The following is a 19,146-nucleotide window of genomic DNA, read 5'->3' on the forward strand; positions in this document are numbered from 1 at the left end:
CCCTGACCGGGAATCGAACCCGGGTCTCGGCGGTGATAGCGCGGCGTCTTTACCACTAGACCACCAGGGGCTCATGGCACCACAGTATAAGAAAGATATTAAACCATTAGAGAGCGTCCAAAGGAGGCCAATGAAGATGGTGAAGGGCCTCGAGGGGAAGCTGTATGAGGAGTGGCTGAGGGCACTTGGTCTGTTCAGCCTGGAGAGGAGGAGACTGAGGGGAGACTTCATTGCATTCTACAACTTCCTTTTGAGGGGAAGAGGAGGGGCAGGCACTGATCTCTTCTCTGGGGATCAGTGGCAGGACCTGAGGGAATGGCCTGAACTTGTGTCAGGGAAAGTTTAGGCTGGATATTAGAAAAAGATTCTTTACCCAGAGAGCGGTTGGGCACTGGAACAGGCTCCCCAGGGAAGTGGTCACAGCACCAAGCCTGATAGAGTTCAAGAAGTGTTTGGACAATACTCTCAGTCACATGGTGTGACTCTTTGGGATCGTCCTGTGCAGGGCCATCCTGTGCAGTTGGATTCGGTGATCCTTGTGGGTCCCTTCCAACTTGGCATATTCTGTGATTCTGTGATTCTATGAACTCTGGTCATCATCAGCTGTAATCTTATACACATTGTTATGTTACATAGGCACTTGGCTAGAAATGTCAGGTACTGCTGAGATATGTACCTGATGGACAGCTAGCCCCAAGTCTTCCTGGTTTCATGACATTAAAGGAGAATTAATTACCTGATAATCTGTGCCCCCATCAACATGGCAGGGGATGATAGCATCTGAAAGGCAGGTCTGAAAAATTTAGAGCTGTAGTTCGATGGGGCTTCACCTCATGGGGAGTCTGGACTGAGCATGGAGTTGGCTGGAGGAAGAGACATTTTTCTCTTGCTGGGATGAATCATCACAAACTAGGCAGTGATAGTACTGTTGCAAATATGTGCTTTCTGTGGTAGGCAACAAATTCATTACATTTGCCCTCAAAATAAAGAGTTTCTGAATACAAAAATTACCTTGGGGATAAGCTCAGTTTTGGGCACATGTCTGTCTCAGTAGTTTGTGAATGGGGTGAGAAAGGGTTTTCTGCTCAGAGCCCTCTTTCAAGGCTTATTTCTGTGAGTGATGCATGGCATTTTGGTTATCATTGGTTTGTTCTGGATGCAGTACTCTTGGAGCAACATAATCCTACACTCACTGAGTGTCCACAAAAGGGCATCAAAGGGGAAGGAAATAAGCTATCTTCTAGCTATCCCTTTCAAATATTTCCCTTAACTTATTATGGATATGTCTGTAACTTCAGTGGTGATAGAACTGGGATTTCTTAAAGCCCTGAAAATTATTCCACTGTCCTGTAGAAGCATCTGCAAAACAAGTTGTTTTATAAGTCTAAATGAGAATCTTCAAAGTTTAGGTATTTTCTTTTGACAGGTTAATTTTTGTTGTAGCTTTTCCATCCTAGAAATACATGTAACATTTTACCGAAAATAGGATGAGTTGTATTAACTGTGCAGAGACTGCTCTGGTCCTTGTAGAGTGGATAAGCATTGCAGTATCTGTAAACTGTTGCTATTGTGCAAATATTACAAAGACAAAAGGAATCAGGGTGTTAATAGATGGAAAAAAGGGTAACCCAAATGAAAAACATTCAAATGAATCTTTGCCTAATGCCATTTTCTTAGCTAAGTGGTGATTTCACTTTTTAGATATTTTTTCTTCTGTTCTGTTGCACAGGCTACAGTCAAAGTATGTTAAGTAGGCCAATACCCAAACTTCAGAAATAACTGTGTTACAAAAACTTTGCCAAGCAGACCTCAGCCTCACTCACTGAGAGAAAATGCATGCATCCCACAGGAAATCAATACTTACTAATGTGAATAAACATAAAGATTAAATTATTGAACTGGCAAGTCAGTGAAACAATTTTGATTTATCAGAATTAGCTGTATTTAAATGCAGTAGTTAAAAAACTTTGAGCGATAATGAATCTGGCAGGTGATTGGTGAATTTATGTGTCTTTCTGTGCTATGTGGGTCTGGATTCTGGTGCGAATCAACAAGGGCACCAGGCTGGCTCTTTTTTCTATACTGACCATGGCAAGTTAATTCGGAGTAATGAACCACCCATTATTTATCCAGTGAGGTGCTTTGGAGCTGCTTGTAAATGGCAAAGCTTGGTTGTGCTGCAGGATCCAAAACTGCAGCCCGGGAAATACAAACCACAGCTCATCCGCAAAGGATCGGAGCATGCCCTACCAGGAATAAGAAAGTCTACTTTTACGTTTAGGAGTATAACACTAAAGAAACTCACCAATATGGTATTATTGGAGTAGCATATGAAATGCAGGGCCTACTATTGTATGTGCAAATGCTTAGCATAAAAGGGTGATTTCTGCTCTTAAGACACACACGTAGAAAGAATATAGAAAAGGTGAGGAGGTCCCTGGCAGGACAAGAGATGGCTGTTGAGGCCAGCAGGTAACTTTCCCCAGGCTAGAGCAGAGATGTGCTAGCATATCTACGTACCAGGCCAAACTCCATCTCTAAACAACAGCAGCCCAGGCAACCACCATTTGAAAACACTGTCTCAGTTCTTTGCTTTTTACTGCATACAAACTCCTGTATTTTCTTTTCTTTTCTTTTCTTTTCTTTTCTTTTCTTTTCTTTTCTTTTCTTTTCTTTTCTTTTCTTTTCTTTTCTTTTCTTTTCTTTTCTTTTCTTTTCTTTTCTTTTCTTTTCTTTCCCTTCCTTTCCCTTCCTTCTTCCTTCTTCCTTCCCTTCCCTTCCCTTCCCTTCCCTTCTTCCTTCCTTCCTTCCCTTCCCTTCCTTCCCTTCCTTCCCTTCCTTCTCCTTCCTTCCCTTCCCTTCCTTTCCCTTCCTTTCCCTTTCCTTTCCTTCCCTTTCCCTTCCCTTCCTTCCCTCTTCCCTTCCCTCTTCCCTTCCTCTTCCCTTCCTCTTCCTTTCCTCTTCCCTTCTCTTCCCTTCCCTCTTCCTTCCCTTCCTTTCCCTTCCTTTCCTTTCCTTTCCTTTCCTTTCCTTTCCTTTCCTTTCCTTTTTTTTGTTTATATCTTAATCTCAGCAGCAGAGGTAAGACCTTGTTTTCATATTCTCTGTAACACCCTTATGATACTTTAGATGCTACATAGAAATAAGCAGATGGCTGGTAACTGATCTGTATTTCTATATAAAATGTCTCTGACTTTATGAATAAAATTCATATAGTAATTTAAAAAAAAAAAAGTTGGCTGGGGTGGCTCCCCCTCTGCCTGTGTTGGCAGCTGCTATGGGAGTTGATAAGATGTGAAGACTGATTGCCACCTTCCCCTCCTGCAGACACCATCCTGCCAGATCAGGGCTGTGCTGTATCTGTGGGTGTTGTCTGCCTTTCACTGTTCAGCATGTATAGCATCTCAGCCTCTAGAGCAGTCTGGCACCTCTTCCAGCACTTCCTTTTCTCAACACCACTTGGAAAATCCATACAGAAAGAAGAGAGGTGGAGAGGAGAAGGCAGTGAAGTGGGAGGGAGGTAATTAGGGCCAATCCTGGCACAGCTGGAGGGTCTAGAGAAGTCAGGCAGATCCACAACTCAGAAAGGACAGAGCAAGGACAACACAATTTGACACCTGGTCCAGCTTATTGTGTCATGTTTATGTGTGTGTTTATCCCTCTCTTCATAAAATTCAATGTATTTTGTTCAGTTTCTCAGGTGATGCTTCACCTTTTAAGATAAAACTCACTTTATGCCTTGGTAGCTTGCCTGTCCATGGCCCAATTTTTTTTCACTTTGTCGTTGAATATATTTGATGACTGAACGTGGGAATCCATCCATAGCTTTTTGCAGACTCACATTTGTTTCCAAGTAGGCAGTCCTACTGCCCTGTAAAGGTGATATCTCCCCTCTCGGTGCCTGGTGGTGAAAGGGCATGCCAGGTCCTCACAGTGGAGGTCCTTCCACAGTGAACAAGGGGGACAGGTGCTGCTAGAGGACACTTCAGAGCTCTCTGAGGCTTATTTGTACTCAAAATCAGTGAGGAGCCTATCTGTTAGCTACAGAAATTCTCCACGGAGACAAATCTCCCCTGGGGAAAGTTACTTTTGTGATTACTTTCCGTTGTATGCTTCTTTATGCTTGAAAATACTGTCAACTTTGCTCCTTGTGAATAAATCCAAGTTCCCAGGAGTGCTCTCTGCCCTGATTCACCATTCCACTTGATACACGATACATTAAGGTCAAACACTGTTTGCTACTCAATGGCCCCATTTTTAACTTATGCTTTCTGCCTGATAATTCTAATGACAATCCTCCCTTTTCCCAATGCCCTTCTCCCCACTCTCCTTTGTTCCTTTCCTTTTTCCTTTCCTGAAAGCATTTCCTAGTTTAATTTCTTTTCCTGTGGATTTTTTTTTTTTGGTGCAGTCTATTTCATGCAGTTTCGTACCATTTCCTTTTCATCAAAGTCAAGAGTTTGAAGGCTTCATGCCCAGTGTTGCAGGTGGTGCAGTCACAGTGGTGTTTGATAGTTACCAGTAGGTTTTGACACCTGACATTTCTACTCTGGTTTTGACTGGATGCAGTGAAATGTAGCCATTTCACCATGCCTTCTGGTTTTCTTCTTCGTGTGCAGTACTTGGTGCACAAGCATAACAAAATGTCTGCCCACACTTAAAAGGTAATAATTTTATATGTACATTAAGTAGGCAATTGTTTGCCACTCTGTGTATTTGTTGTGCTAAAGCTGATGTGTTGAAAACTGCCTCGCACTCAGTCTGATGCATGCACAAAGACAGATGAGTTTACAAATGTGCAAGAATTAGCTGTTTGCAGCTTTGTTCTGGATGACAACTCTCACCAGAGAGTGGTCCACACCCCTGCAGCATCTGACAAACCCTGTAGTTCTTCAGCAGTTGTAGCTCTTCAGCAGCTGTGGCTTTTCAGAAATCCCATCAGAATTCAATTAGGTTTTGTGCATGAGTATGTGGCTAAATAGCATAAATGTGAGTACAAATAATAGGATATGGTTTGGGCTCATAAAGCCATATTAGCCGTAATAATAAAGGAGAGCCAACATTATGATCTTTGTTAACACCCTACGACACCTTAAAAGAAACAAATGTTTTAAAACTTATTTTAGCTTAAATGTGTTCATGTTAAATTTTATGTACTAGTTGCCATTGGCCATGATGTCTCAATCCAAAGTGGGGATTAGTGGGTCAGCATGAGCTGTAGGGGCTCCCTAACTGGCATGGTTACAGGTTTGCACCCTCTGCAGGACATGCAGTGAGGATACAGTCAACAATGCTCACCTCCTGGTTAAATTTGCAAGCTAGGATTGAGGCTTGTGGACCATTTTACATAAGCAAGGACTTGAAATACAGTAGAAAAAAACAGTGCAAGTGTGCAGAAAAAATATTAGTGCCTAAGGTGAGTAAGCTGAGAACATGTTATTCAAATAGTAACAAGAGTGGGAAAATAATTTATCTTGACAGTCATTCATCCTGCAGTCTACATACACAATATCACTGACAGAGTTTCCAAATGTTATCTGGATGGGCTTCTTTAAAAAGTAATACAGTGTGTCCTGGTAGCTTTGTATACATGTGTATAGAAAGTATTGTAAGTAATACAGTCCATTCATATATTGTAACATGTCCATGCTTTAGGGATGAAGGGCTAATTTCAAGCCCAAATTGCCTGGAGAGGAGAGGCTACAATCTCTGGCTAGGAGCTGAAGCTCTGGCAGTGAGTGGTGCTGGGACGTGTCTTTGGCACCACAAGAAGGGTGGAGGGCATACACAAGAATTCTAAATTCTAAGTAGGTTTCTTCATTACAAACAATTCATTTGGAAAGGATCAGAAATCCTTATTTTCAAGCAGCTATCCTTCCCCTTACAAAACAAAAAGGACTGCGTTCAGTATTATTTCAACAAATGACACTCAGTAATTCAGATGGCCATGTTCTCAGTGTGCCTCTCTGGACCCCTACAGCTCACTTTGCACTAATGTTTTACAGAAGTGTCTTGTCAGAAGTGGGCCTGGAGATGGATTTTGCTAAACTGTGTTGAAATAGGACCTTCCTCCTGGCCCAGAGCAATCTGGTCTAGTGGAAGGGAGTTGTAAGTAGGTCATCTTTAAGGTCTCTTCTAACCAAACCAGTTCTATAGTTCTATGATTTGTGGGCTGGGTGCTCTGCAAGCCCAGTTCATAGATGATGGTCTGAAACTGGGCTTCAAGGAAACCACTTGGGAGGCCAGAGCCAAAGCGAACATCTGAGAGGGCTGGTCATGGAAAACTTGGGTATTCACTGAGATTGGAGAAGAGTTGTACTGAAAGAACACACAGGAGCTACACAGTGAAGTGGTTGTATCTGTAACTGCACCCCTGTGCCCAGACAGCTCTGGGCCATGATCAGAGTGGCTCCGGAGAAACACTGTGGAGTAGTGCCTGTAATTTTTGATGCCTGTCCCAGGAAACACACTGTCTTACCACTGTGGGGGAGAAAGCTTCCCAGGAGAGACATGACCTCAAGAGACGGGGATAGAGAGACCTGAGACAGAGCCAGGTCTCTCAATTTCTCTGCAGAAAAGACTAATGGAGCTGCAAGAACAGCAAGAATGTTTCTCCAGAGGAAGAAAAAAAGAGTTGCCTGTGGTCCCTCTGAGATGATTGTCTTTCTGTCTTTCCCTGCATGACTGTGAGTAATTTGAAGGGACATGTGTTATAATAGTAGCATAGAATTTACTAAATATAATTGGAAAAAACTGTTGCTACTTACCTTGACTTGCAGTTAAGGCATCTAGCCAAGCACACTGAAAAAGACTGATGGGGAGGAAGAACTGTGAAATATGAGCCACCATCTCTGCTCTTAATACATGGGTTTCTTTTCCTGACTTCTGGGGGTTTGATTTCTCAACCTACATACGGTGTCAGTGGAAGGGAAGAGGGTCCCCGCTCATTCATCTTCTGTGTAAATTGATGCTAAATGGTGCTTCTGAGAGCCAAATGGAGAAGGCACAGACATTGATGGAGACTGACTCTTAGAGCTTAGATGAAAGGTTATAGTTTTTGAAGATTTCAAGGAAAACAGAAATGTATTTGCTGTACTTGGAATAAGTAATCTGAATCTTATCTTCCAATATGGCAAGCACATTCTCTTATGAGTGTCATCTTCCAGTGTGCTTCTTCAATGCTCGTGATGTTTTACAGATAATCTCTGTGTTCAAAATGTGGAGAGGTTGTTCATATTGTGGATGCTGATGTGGAAATAGGTGGTGCAATGTGCAAGTCTGCTCTTCTTGAAAAGAGGATCCTCAGCACAGACTCAAAAGGCTATTACTTGAAAACGACCACTTTGAGTGGGAATGTTCAGAGGGTAATATTCAGGGGAAATCAATGCTTGGGGTAGGAAAATAGGCAACACACTCTAAAGCTGCTGCCATAAAAAGGCTTGCCCTATCTCAAAAATGTCTGTGGGCTGGGGAATGTGAGGGTGTTTTTTCATGAAGGTAAGCAGTAACCAAGTAAGTGAATTTTGTAAAGCTTTGTTCTAGAGTGCTGCCATGTGAAATCAAGGTGAGTGATCTGAGAGCAACATCACAGTGCATAGCACACTTCCTTGTGATAAAAGGGAGAGCATTATGGTGACCTACTAGAGCAACTCAGGCAAGCTTAGTAGTGATTTGGGCTGAGTCAGTACAGGAGAAAAATAGCAGAGCAGTGAGAGAGAATTGCAAAGGATGTCTGAAAGTGTGCTAACAAAGTGTTTTATGAAGACCACACACTGCACTACTGGAGATAAGAGACTATCTTGCTGCGTATTGAGAGTGGGATTAATGTGAAGGGTCAGCATGGGAAGAAATCTGTGTTGACAAGCGCTGAAAGTGTGTCAAAGTGAAAGAAGTACTTTCAACTAATTAAGCATGTAGGATTGAAAGAGCTCTCTTGGGACACTGATTTCAGTTACATGCTCTGCAGTGTGTGTATGTGTACACAAATTCATAGACGTGCATGTGCGGATGTCAAATCAGCCCTGCTATAATAATCCATCCTTACCATTAGGTTCAGTAACCTTAAAATAAAGTTTGCTTTGGGGTTTTTCTTTAACACTGTTTATGCATTCACTCTTTTACTGGATGGTTAGCTTTTTGTTTTCTCATGGAGTATGGTAGCAACCTGAATTGAATATGAAATTAATATTCCTGCAGAATAGTTGGCCTAATGGCAGCCTTAAGCTTGCCAGACAGGACTCCCATGTTGTCTGCCTTTTTTACCGTTGCCCTGCAGGGCACTCTTGGAGGCCATGTAAAACATAGACTGGAGAATAGGAATAAAAGGAGAGAAAGAAATTGCTGGCTAATGAAACTTCACAGGAATGAAGGACTGAACATATAAAATACTCTGTATTTCTAAGAGGTTATTGTCTATCCTGCAGTGACAGTTTTGAAATACTTTGAAATACCAAGTTCCATTCTGGCTGCTGTAACTTATTTAACAGAGTTAGGAAAAGCAGTTTAAATATGTTCAAACACCACCAGCAGTGATTGAAAGCAGCAAAGCCAAGAATGAGATTAGCATGTGGTACTCTTCACATAAGTGCATATTGCTTAAAAGCCTAATCTTCTTACCTGTATAAGAACCACACATTTCCCAAACCTCTTGAATCACTTCTGTTGTGCCAGTCAACCAAATATCAGATAAATTCAGAATTCAAGGATCTGCTCATGGAAATGACATCCAAATCATATGCTTTTCAATATTTTAATCTGTCCTGCTATTCGAATGCCAAATATGGATGGGATTTTGTCCACTTGTCCATTTTTCTCCTGAATAGCTTTATTTCCATGTGAAGCATAATACGAGGCAGAAAAATGTCACAGGGATGTGCTAAAAAACTGTGATTGAAACATGAGAGGTTTCATTGTATTGGCAAGAAATAAAACAATACGAAGAGCACAAAAGATTGTGGTCTTTCTCAATGGATTCTGCTGCCGGTGAGGTTTCTGCCTTTTTGTTTGAGTTCAAAAAATTTGCTAAATTGTCTGTCCATGAGCGCAGAACAGAATAATAATAGTACTCATGCTGTTGCCTACATGTAGCTAAAGACTTAACTTGTTTTGTCATGTCTCCCCTCCTGTTTGTCTGGAGGGCAGCTGCAGCCCATGTAGACACAGTTGCGCGGGCTTTGATTTGCATGCGTGAGTGCCAGTGGCAGGGCAGAGCTGGTGATCCAGGCTTCAGGTCCAGACCGGTTGCCCAAACCATGTCTTGAGGCCTGTGCCACTGGAGATTTCCCCTCACATCCATCCTGGACTTAGGTTGCGCAGGGCAAACACTCCTCAGAAATAATTTGGATTTCCGCCCTGATAGTAGCGATAATAAGAAATAATGATGTGCAAAACCATTACAAACCATATTTTCTAGCTTGGGCTCCCAGAGAAAAGTAGCCAAGGAGAAAGCTGCCCAAAATGGGTCATCAGTCAGTCATGGCCCTGTGACAGTGGGCACTGAAATGGAAATGTCTGTTATGAACAGCGCCCCCACAAACATCAGAATATACCAGGAAAGCAGGAACAAAAGATGTGACCAAAGACGGGAGCATCCCATCTGGACCCTGAAAAAATCCCAAGGATGCACTAGAGCAACAAGGCAACAGGAGGTTTGGCACACAGCTTTCTCTTTCATTGAGTTGAGCATCTCTTGCCTTATGTGAGAAGTGTGATTAGAAAGCTCTGTGAAGAACTGCCTCATTTTTCACAGCTCCTGGGGGAGCTGGGCCACAGAGAGTTTCCCAGGGAGGAGGAGGATGAGGAAGCACAGCAGGGCTCTCAGCAGCCTCTGCAGAGCCAAGGGACCAGAACAATTGTCATATTGCCGTCATCTGATGTGTCCCCCCTTTAGAAGAGAAACCCATTACTGTCAGGTGTTGCTCTGGCCCTGACTTGGTGGGAAATAGCATTGCATCCTATCCCTGCCAGGATGACCAGGCATTTCTGAAGGCAGCTGGGGTACGTCTGACTTTCTAGCTCCAGTCACTCGGTACTTTTTATCGAGAGGTTCTGTGAAGGAAATTGTGTGCATACCCATACTTGTAGGTATAGTTGTTGAAGTTATGGTGAGGTTGCCATTGCTTAGCTGGATGATGGAAAAGCTGAAGAGCCAGTAGCCTTGTTTGCAAGGAACAGCAGCCCTGCCAACACACTCCCTTTGCATGGGTATTTTTCAATCATTAATAAAGATGAGACAGGAAAGTAGCTCCTCCAAACAGCTACTTGCAATTCCAGTTGGTGGGTTTTGCCACTGGCAAATAGGGAAATGCCTGGGTGCATGCATGGTTGAAAGCAAGCCCAATTGTTGAAAACAGAGTGATTGTCCCACCTCTGAGGAGCTCCAGGCTTCAATGTCCCTGCTGGGTAAGACCCAGCACCCCCCTGTGCTGTCACTGTGAAGCAGCAGCTGCAGAAAGAGCTCATTTGAAAGTACTGAGCTTGCTGATGGATGTGGGACATGTACAGCAGAGATGCGACTGTAGATTTTTACCAGTGCTGTAGGCTTAAACCCCCTGGGTGTTCCAATGGAGACACGAGTACTTGGGGGAAGCACACATTTGAGACATGCAGGATTATAAATAAAATTCACATCAGACTCAGCACTTGCCTCAATGAAACATTTATGCGCTAAATTGCATGATGAAGTTGGATGTGCTGCCAGACTGCCTAGTCTTTGAGATAATCTGGTCTTCCTCAAAATTAATTTTCTTTCAATGTTTTGCACACAAACGCAGCAGGCAGTAACTAACCACTGGCCTGGGCAGTAGCTGAGGAAGAGTTTGATCACGCTGAATTCTGCTGCTGCTGTTGCTGGCATAGGCCTATTTATGCAAAGCTGGATGAACATCCAGCTTTCTTATGACATTGAATCACACAAGAAAAAAAGTCACCATTTTTACATGAAGTAGCTTGGAAAAATGGCATATGCTAAAATGACAGGTCAACCACCTTAACACTGGAGAAGAAGGGCTTTCCCAAGCAGAGCCTGGCATGGTGCTGCTGGCCACAGCAGCCTTTGAGAGCATCCTGCACCCCTGAATCAGGGTGGGGAGAAGAGGTGCAGTTTCACTAAGTGCACAGCCTCCAGCACCTCACTCTCCTGCAAAGGGCTTGGGTCATTACAGCTTCTCTGAAGAGTAACTGGGTTCTGAAATAGCCTTATTCACTAGTCTGATCCTTTTTAATGTTGGGGTTTTTTTCTTTTGGAATCTGGATATTTTAATAAGGATTTGGCAGCTGCTGGTTTGGTGCTGCTTGTGCAGGAATTAAGGGCTGACAGCTCTGGACTCTGTGTAAGCACCTTCCTCACTCACTGCTCAAATTCCCTCCAGGCTGCACACTTTTTCACACCTTATACCAAGTCATGTTTTTGCTTTGAACCAGGAAGCATAGGAAATTATATATTTTTTTCCTTCCTCTCGCAGCTAATGGCAACTATAATACAGGAAGAAATAATAGAAAGTTGAGAAACAGAAGGAGCTGGGGAGGCAAATGTCTAGAGAAGCAGACGGAGTTGCAGGGGGAAACCCCTGGATCTATCAAATAAATAGAGCAGAAATCTTTCTTGCTTGGCCTTTGTGGTGTTATTATTAGAACAACCACGCCTGAGTGCACTAAAGGCACACAAACTTCAAGCATCCACATCCAGCTCTGCTATGGCAGGATCCTTTTTCTGCTTTGCTAAAGGAGGGAGAGAGAGTAAATGATAGGATGTGAAGAAGAGAAGGGTCTATAAATGATAAATACGATCAACTTCGATAAAACAGCTATTTGGAAACCTTCAAAAATCTTCTTATGAGAGCAGCCATTAGTGTATGTCTGTTTGACATTGGTTGTTAGGAAACCAGCCAACATTAATGGATCCACAGAATGTAATGGAGAATCCATTTAAATGGTCTCTTGTCATTTTGTCATCCCACAAGACAAAAAAACCCAATTACTTTAACTCAGGAATGAAATGAAATGATAGTTTATATGATTCACTTGTATAGTTTAAAGTGATCAAAGCACACACTAAAAATATATTAACAGTCTATATCTGATGCCTGAAATGTAGCATTTCCTATATCTGTATTGGCCTTTTTTCTTATTCACTGTGGTATCCAGCTGCTAATCGTTTAAAGACTGTGGCTTTACAGTTTTACAGTTTGTGTATTGCTTTATTTATTATGCATCTTATGATGATGCTGAGGGGCTACAGCCATGCGCAGGCTCAGCATTGCAAAAACAGCCTGCAGTGTAAAACACCAAGTAAAGGAAGTGCTGGCTGAAAGAGATACCTTATCCTCATTTCACAGAACAGAGGCAAAGGGAGTGTTAATATTTAACGTCGACTCTTAGCAGAAACATATGGCTAAACTTTAACTGCATATTTCTTCTAGATCTCAGCCCAGTGGTCTTTGTCTGCTGAATTAGCCTGCCACAGGGTTGGCTTTTTTCTTTTTCTGGAAGCAACAGATTCAACCCTGTGCAGAAAATTAGATGTTCAGTGGTCCTGAAAGCTCACAGTCCACTCCTGTGGTTGCAACCTCTGGCTTCAGCTCGCAGCAATGGTGCCCAGCTCCCAGGGGCAAACAGTGAAGGCCAGGCAAAATGTCATTGCAGAAGCACAAGCAATTGGCAAAGGACATGGAAGGACATGTGCAAAGGACAATGTGCAAGGAATGAAATGAAAGCAGGTCCCTTTTTTGACAGGCTCTCACTTACTCGTTAGCTTTTTTTCCTTTTTCCCCTTTCCAGGAGTCTTTTTCAGAGCTTTGCTGCTTTGAGGTTGGGATGCTGTTCCTCAAACATCCAGCATAATTGCATTTGTTGTGGTTTTATACTTATTTGTCCTTGGGCCAACATTGTCCTCTACCCTATCCAACGCTTCTCCCTCCTTCTGAGCTTCATCCCCACTGCAGGCTGAGAACATTCATCCCCTTGCAGCTTTTTTTTTTTTTTGCCAGCACTTTTAGTTTCTATTCTGGACCTCCTAGAAAATCTGCTACAGCTTTTGAGTATTTTAAAGGATTGTTCAGTTCAGTGAGTATTGTGCAATATTTCTGCTTTCTTGGTGTCAGGGGCCATATTCCTTGATACTGTGAATCGGAGTTCCTGCAGGGAAAGGCAAGAAGATGCAGACAGGCACTGGCTGGGCAGTAGCACAGGGTACTTTCAGCTTCTTATTTGAAGATAAGCAATGTATTCGTGCTTTATTTTTCTTCTGGGACAGCACTATGCACAGCTCTGCCAGGTTTGCTGGCTAAGGGAGACTTGCTGGGTGGCTAAGAGGTCATGCTATTTTATCTGTGAACAGCAATGTGTGTCTACAACAGTAAATAGGTAGCAGAATTGTATGAGCTTGGTTTCATTTTTAAGTCTCACAAAAAGTATACTAACCCGGCTCCTAGTCTTACATGTCAAACACTGTTGCCAAACTCAGAAGACCTTTCTACAAGCTAAATTTTGCAGCAAAATCTATTCTAGTCTGATGAAATGTCTGAACATTTCATAAGTAGGTAAAACTTTCCACTCACCTACTGATATCTGCCACAGACAACTACTAGTGCTTCAGTTTAGACAGATTTTTCTGGGAGTAGGAAGGAAGGAACTGCTTGTGCTGGTCGTTTCATTAGCCTCCAGGGTACAATTTGTGATCATGAATATGACATGCCCTCAGCAACATAAAAAATGGGTGGGGTATCATTACTATTGCTTACAAATTTTTATCTTGACTTGAGATTCTCAAGGAGGCAGTGTGGCTCAGAACAGGATGAGGGCAAGTTGGTTTGTGTCTCAGCCCATTGTATGTAAAACAGACATAATGCTTTGTTACCTTCAAGGGGTAAAGGAGATACAAAATTAGCTCATGTGAGTGAGGTATTCCCCTACTACAGTAGTGACAGACAGACAAGCCATCAAAAGCTCTGCCTGCAATTTGGGACCATTATGTTATCACAACGTCAGTAATTTCATTAGTAAATCCTCATGATAAACACACACTGACAGGTTGCCGTCATTCATCCTACAACCTCACTCCACTGTCAATCAGGTTTTTTTCCCCCTGGTACCATCCTTTGCACTGACATCATAACCAGTTGCATGGAACAGCACTGCAAACATGCTGTAAACTGAGTGAAACCCCACCTGCAAAAATCCCCTGAGAAGCAAATAAAGGGTGCCTATTGGACACAGAATTTGGGGTCCCTTCAGTGTTGATGAAGCTCTGAGAACCTGCACTCCAGCAGGTCTGTCATCATATTACACCACCACTTCCATCATGACACCTACAAAGTTCTGTGAACTGGTTTTTTTCTAATCAAAGAAACTGGTATAGTCTGTTGTCATGCCACACATGGCAGCATAGTTCTTAGGTTTCTTCTCTTCTGTCTGCTCCCTCCTTCTTCTCCTACTATGTGTTCCCAGTTCCTTTCTCTGTACAAAGCACTGGTATGCCTTCAGTCTTAGTGAATATTGTTTTGCATTAAAGAAAGCAACAAAACCAGAATGAGCAAAGCATGTCCACCAGAGAGCTGTTCTCTGACATGATGCACTGGCTAACCCTAAAGAAAGGGCAAGACAGTGCAAAAGCACAAAAGGTAGATGAGAGGCCTGAAATGTGCAAAGGAGAGGAGTGTGTGGTCAGTGAGGGGACCAACCGAAGGCATGCTGGCTCTGTCTCCTGATTGGGAAGGGAACTCCAGGAGGTACCTTCACTACCCTTCCTCCCACACATGAGGCTAGCCCACCTGTGTTACATTGTGTTGTCCTGTGAGCAAAACACCTGCAGCATCTCCTTGGCATTAGAAGAGAGGATGACTGGAGAGCCTGTTTGTATGTATTGCCTGTGGTAGAAGGATCAAGCCCAGTGCTATACCTGAGCATGTGCCATGTGGTCTGCTGCATTACATGGGCTGGGGACGAGCCTGCTCCCTGTGGCTGGCTGGGGCAGAGTGCTGGCATCTCCCGTGGCCCTCTGCTCCTGCTTTGGCCCTTGGAAAGGTACCTGCTGTGTACCTGTGAGGTTGGGCACATCTTCCAAGAGTCCCATCACTCCTGAGAAATTCTCTCAAACCATTAGCGGACTTGATTCATATAACTTTCAGAGACAGACTTCTAGGATTTCTCCTTAGAGGAACTGAAGTGTTCCTGTCCCTCAGAAGTCCATGTCTATTAAGGGAACCTCTGTTGATAGGTGAAGTTAAAGTCACTCAGCAGGGCGGGCAGTGAATCTCAGCCGTTACGCCCTGGAAGGCAGCGAGGTAGCAGCCTGTGTCAGAAACTAGTTGGCGTAACATGATGTAGTGAAAGAGCATATTGGCAGGAGAATGGGTAAATGGAAGACCTATTCTTCCCGCTGCACTTGCTCAAAATGCCACTGTGGAAATGTTGCGTAGCTTCTTTGTGTTTTCATTTTACTAGCTATAAAATTATTATCCCTTTGATCCATATATTTAACACCAATACAGGATCATTTCACCTGCTTGCCTCCACAAAGCCATTTGCAAAAAAAAGGCCATTGTCTAAATGCCAAGTGGTATAACATGGTAACACAGAGAAGATAATGGTCACTGCTGTTTGATGGGAGGAGAGGTGCTTTAACAACCCCAGTGCTTGTTCTTGACGATGCTGTTCCAAGCAAGAACCTTTGCTTTTCAGCTAGGTTGATGTAAGAGAGACTAGAAGGCTTATCTTGTACTCTGTTTATATCCTACAGCTGTCTCCAACCTTGATGCAGAGAGCAAACTGAGTGTCTATTACCGAGCACCTTGGCATCAGCAAAGAAATATCTTTCTCCCCTCCACCAGACCTCCTTGCGTGGAGGAGCTGCACCACCACGCCAAGCAGCACCTGCGAGCCTTGCGCAGAGGTAGGTGCTCACATACTCTGCGGCTCCACGCACGTAACACATCTCCATGGTCCACTCCAGGCAGCAGGAGGGTGCTCAGGCACAAGCACGCAGAACTGTGGGCACTGGTCTCCACTGGGACATGGGTACTCGGGCTAAGAAATCATAGAACCGTAGGATCATAGAATGGTTTGGGTTGGAAGGGACCTTAAAGATCACCCTGTTCAAACCCCTGTTCCCAAGGGCTGAAACTGGAGCCCAGTGGTAGTACAGCATCTTCACAAAAATTGAGCTCTCTGCTCAGGATTTCCAAGCATGATACTGAAGGATACCTGTGTCCTTCAGGGGTGGCAGCTGAAAGCCAGGTGATAGATACCCTGGACAGCTTGGAAAAGTTGGGCAGGTGTCCCATTCCCAGACTAGGGAACACTTCCTGACATCACCTAACAGACTGGAGAGCTGTAGCCTCAAAATTGAATCATGCAACACAGAGAGGAAACAGGAGCAATCAGGCTCATAACCAGACTCCTGCACCCCTGCCATAAAGGGATTTTACTAGATGCAAACATCTGGATGGTCTTACAACAGGACTACAAGAAGGCAAAAGATGGGAAAAGGTCAGTTTTCACTGGGAACCTAACCAAGGGAAAATTCTTTCTAGGACACAAGTCAAAGCAGGCAAACAAGCCTGTCTTTTTCTGTGCCATAAGGAAGGAGAAAACCCATACAGGTCACCCTTAAAATGTTCAGGAGCAGCCTCCTGTGTTGGAAGTGATTTGCACCAACAGCTCTAATTGCCTTGCTCATTTATTATTGTTATTAGCTTATAATAATAATCGATTACTTAGATCTGCAGAGCATCTGTTAGCTGGATAAAATGTTCCAATTAATTACCACATTTGACTGTCTCTGCAGATTTTAGCTCAAGAACACACTGTGGATGCAGTATGTCTTCATAGCACTGCAGAGAGCAACACAGCCCAATTTCAGCCACAGTGCTGGAGTAGAACAGAAATTCTTTTCTGCTCTCAGCAGCTCTGCTTTGCAGTTATCCCAGGACCAGGGTGATCTCTGCCTGCCATCTTGTGGGCAGGAGAAATTCTGACACCAGCACAGGAAGGCAGCTGTCAAAAAATGTCTCATCATTTTAAAGGTACAAATCTCAGTTTTGGCAACTTCCCATCCTGCACATTTAACAGCAGCTGTGCAGGTTGAGCAGGCAGCTTTTCATGTGCTGCTTTATCATATTTTCCAAATAACTGCATGTATGGGAATGAAATGATAATCTGAAATTTACCCTAAACATGTTTATTGTGTCTCAATGCAGAATTTCATTATTTCTTTAACCAGGAGCAATTAAAACTAAACATTAGGTCATCAAACAGCTATGCTAGCAGCAAACATTGTTGACTGGACCACAGCTATGTGTATCAGGTGAATATATTATCTCCTTCCAGCAGCACACCCGGCAAACAGCAGTTTTCTGACTGACATCTAAAATTAGAGATGGGAAGTCCATGAGCATTGTCCTGTTCACTTGGAAGGTTTCAGAGACTTGGAACTGATGCTGGAAGAGGACTGGATATTGTATGCCCATGGTGAAGGGAGACTCCTGTGGGCCTGGGATGGAGACATCTTGACTTTTCCAGGATGATGTCCTTCATGATGCAACACAGTGCTGCCACTGCAACAACCTTCATGATGTTGGGTCAATGCTCAGAATCTAGCACTGCCATGCAACATGGGAAGAAAATCATATCTGGGGCTGTGTGTTTCTTTCTTTCCGCTCAGAGGGGCATATTTTATATGGGTAGAGTGCAGGCATTACTGCATCTCAGTGTTTCAAGGCAATAGGAGCTACAGGTTCCCATTGGGAATGAGCCCTTGGGTCCCAAGTGCCTAGAAGGTAGCTCCTTTGTCACTTGGGATAAAGGGTATAAATCTCATTTGGGGACATTTCATCTTCAGTGCATATGCTGGGCGGTGTTGTGTGGACGTTGTGCTACTGGGCACATGGGTGTCCAGTAACTGCTTGTCCCCTTCAGTTGCAACAGGGATCATATGTACCAGTCAGTAGGGAAGAGGAGAACCTTCATCTTGGGAATCCACTGTTCTGTTCCTGTCTCTGTTGTGCTATTAATAGAGATATTTGTATGTCTTTTAACACTCTGAAAGACTCGTGTCTTCTTTCTCATCCAAAACAGAACATCGAAGCCGAGGTGATAACAGAGAGCAAAAAGTCCAAGGCCCCATTGCTGTGGTGGCTCCCCCCTTTCCTCCCTTCCCTGCAATCTGCAGTCAAAAGAGGCAAGCAATAAAGGACCGGCACTTGCTACCAGTAAGTCTTTCACTACAGCTATCACACACAGACATGTTATTAGCATGGTGGGCCACAAGTGTGACCAGGTTTCACAAGTGCCCTCTCCCCAAGGCTGTGCAGGTACAACACAGCTGACCTTAAAAACTGTCAGCAGCTCAACTTAGGTCACAGCTTCCAGCAGCCAGTCCCAGGGTGGCCATTTCCATTGAGAAATCTCTTATTTTTCACCCATGATCAGCAGACATATGCTCTCTCTCACACACTCCTCCACAGTCCTTCACATTCTCCACTTGTGCTTTATAGGTAGCTCTTCGAGGACCCTCCTGTAATTTCAGGAAGTGCTGTAATTTCATCTCTGGCATTCGCATTGCCAGGAGCCAAGAACTCAAGGTCTTTGAGTGCTGGCTTGAGGCTTGTGTGTGTGCAGATAGGTTCAGCAGCACATCTCCTGCTACAAGGAGCTACACTTTCTTTGTATGTGTGGGCAATAGCCCTGTTCTGCAGTGTCCACCTCCATGCAGTTTTTGCAGATTCTTCATGTCTCACACGTGTCCTTCCAGCCAGCCAAGCGGGAAGTCCAGCTGAAGATCTGGTCCTGTATGTCTGTGCTGACTTGCCACACTGCTGCACTAATTCGAAATCAAATTAGTGTTGACAATATGGTATTTATCTTTGTTAAAGGAAATGCATCAGATCCACAACTTTAACTCCCACTGGCCTCAGCTGGACTTTGGTACTTCTGTGGGTCTGGGTGTTTGACCCACAAAAGTAGCTACATTTTGCCCTGTGCTAAGAGCCATTTTATTGGTTAAATTCTACAGATCAGACCTGGATTTGAACTTTAAGTGATACATTTGTCTAATGCCAGCCCTCAGTAGGGTAGGGATAGATCTGTCCTGAATGTGCCAGTACAGAGACACTGGTATCTCCAGATATATGAGCACATTATAAGCATGTA

At 43.6% G+C, this 19,146-nt stretch overlaps 1 protein-coding gene across 4 annotated transcripts in view; it reads left to right on the forward strand.

The window, feature by feature from the left end:
- Positions 1-19,146, forward strand: part of NHS (NHS actin remodeling regulator) — a 258,185-nt gene that overhangs the window by 215,910 nt on the left and 23,129 nt on the right. For all 4 annotated transcript variants that reach the window (XM_050333980.1, XM_050333981.1, XM_050333982.1 and 1 more), the window contains exons 2-3: positions 15,737-15,889; positions 18,073-18,206. In XM_050333980.1, the coding sequence (XP_050189937.1) occupies positions 15,737-15,889; positions 18,073-18,206 (287 nt within the window). The remainder of the gene's footprint in view (positions 1-15,736; positions 15,890-18,072; positions 18,207-19,146) is intronic.

The sequence above is a fragment of the Myiozetetes cayanensis genome, unplaced genomic scaffold, assembly GCF_022539395.1.
Source record: "Myiozetetes cayanensis isolate MyiCay16 unplaced genomic scaffold, myiCay2020 scf5-8, whole genome shotgun sequence".
Lineage (NCBI taxonomy): Eukaryota > Metazoa > Chordata > Aves > Passeriformes > Tyrannidae > Myiozetetes > Myiozetetes cayanensis.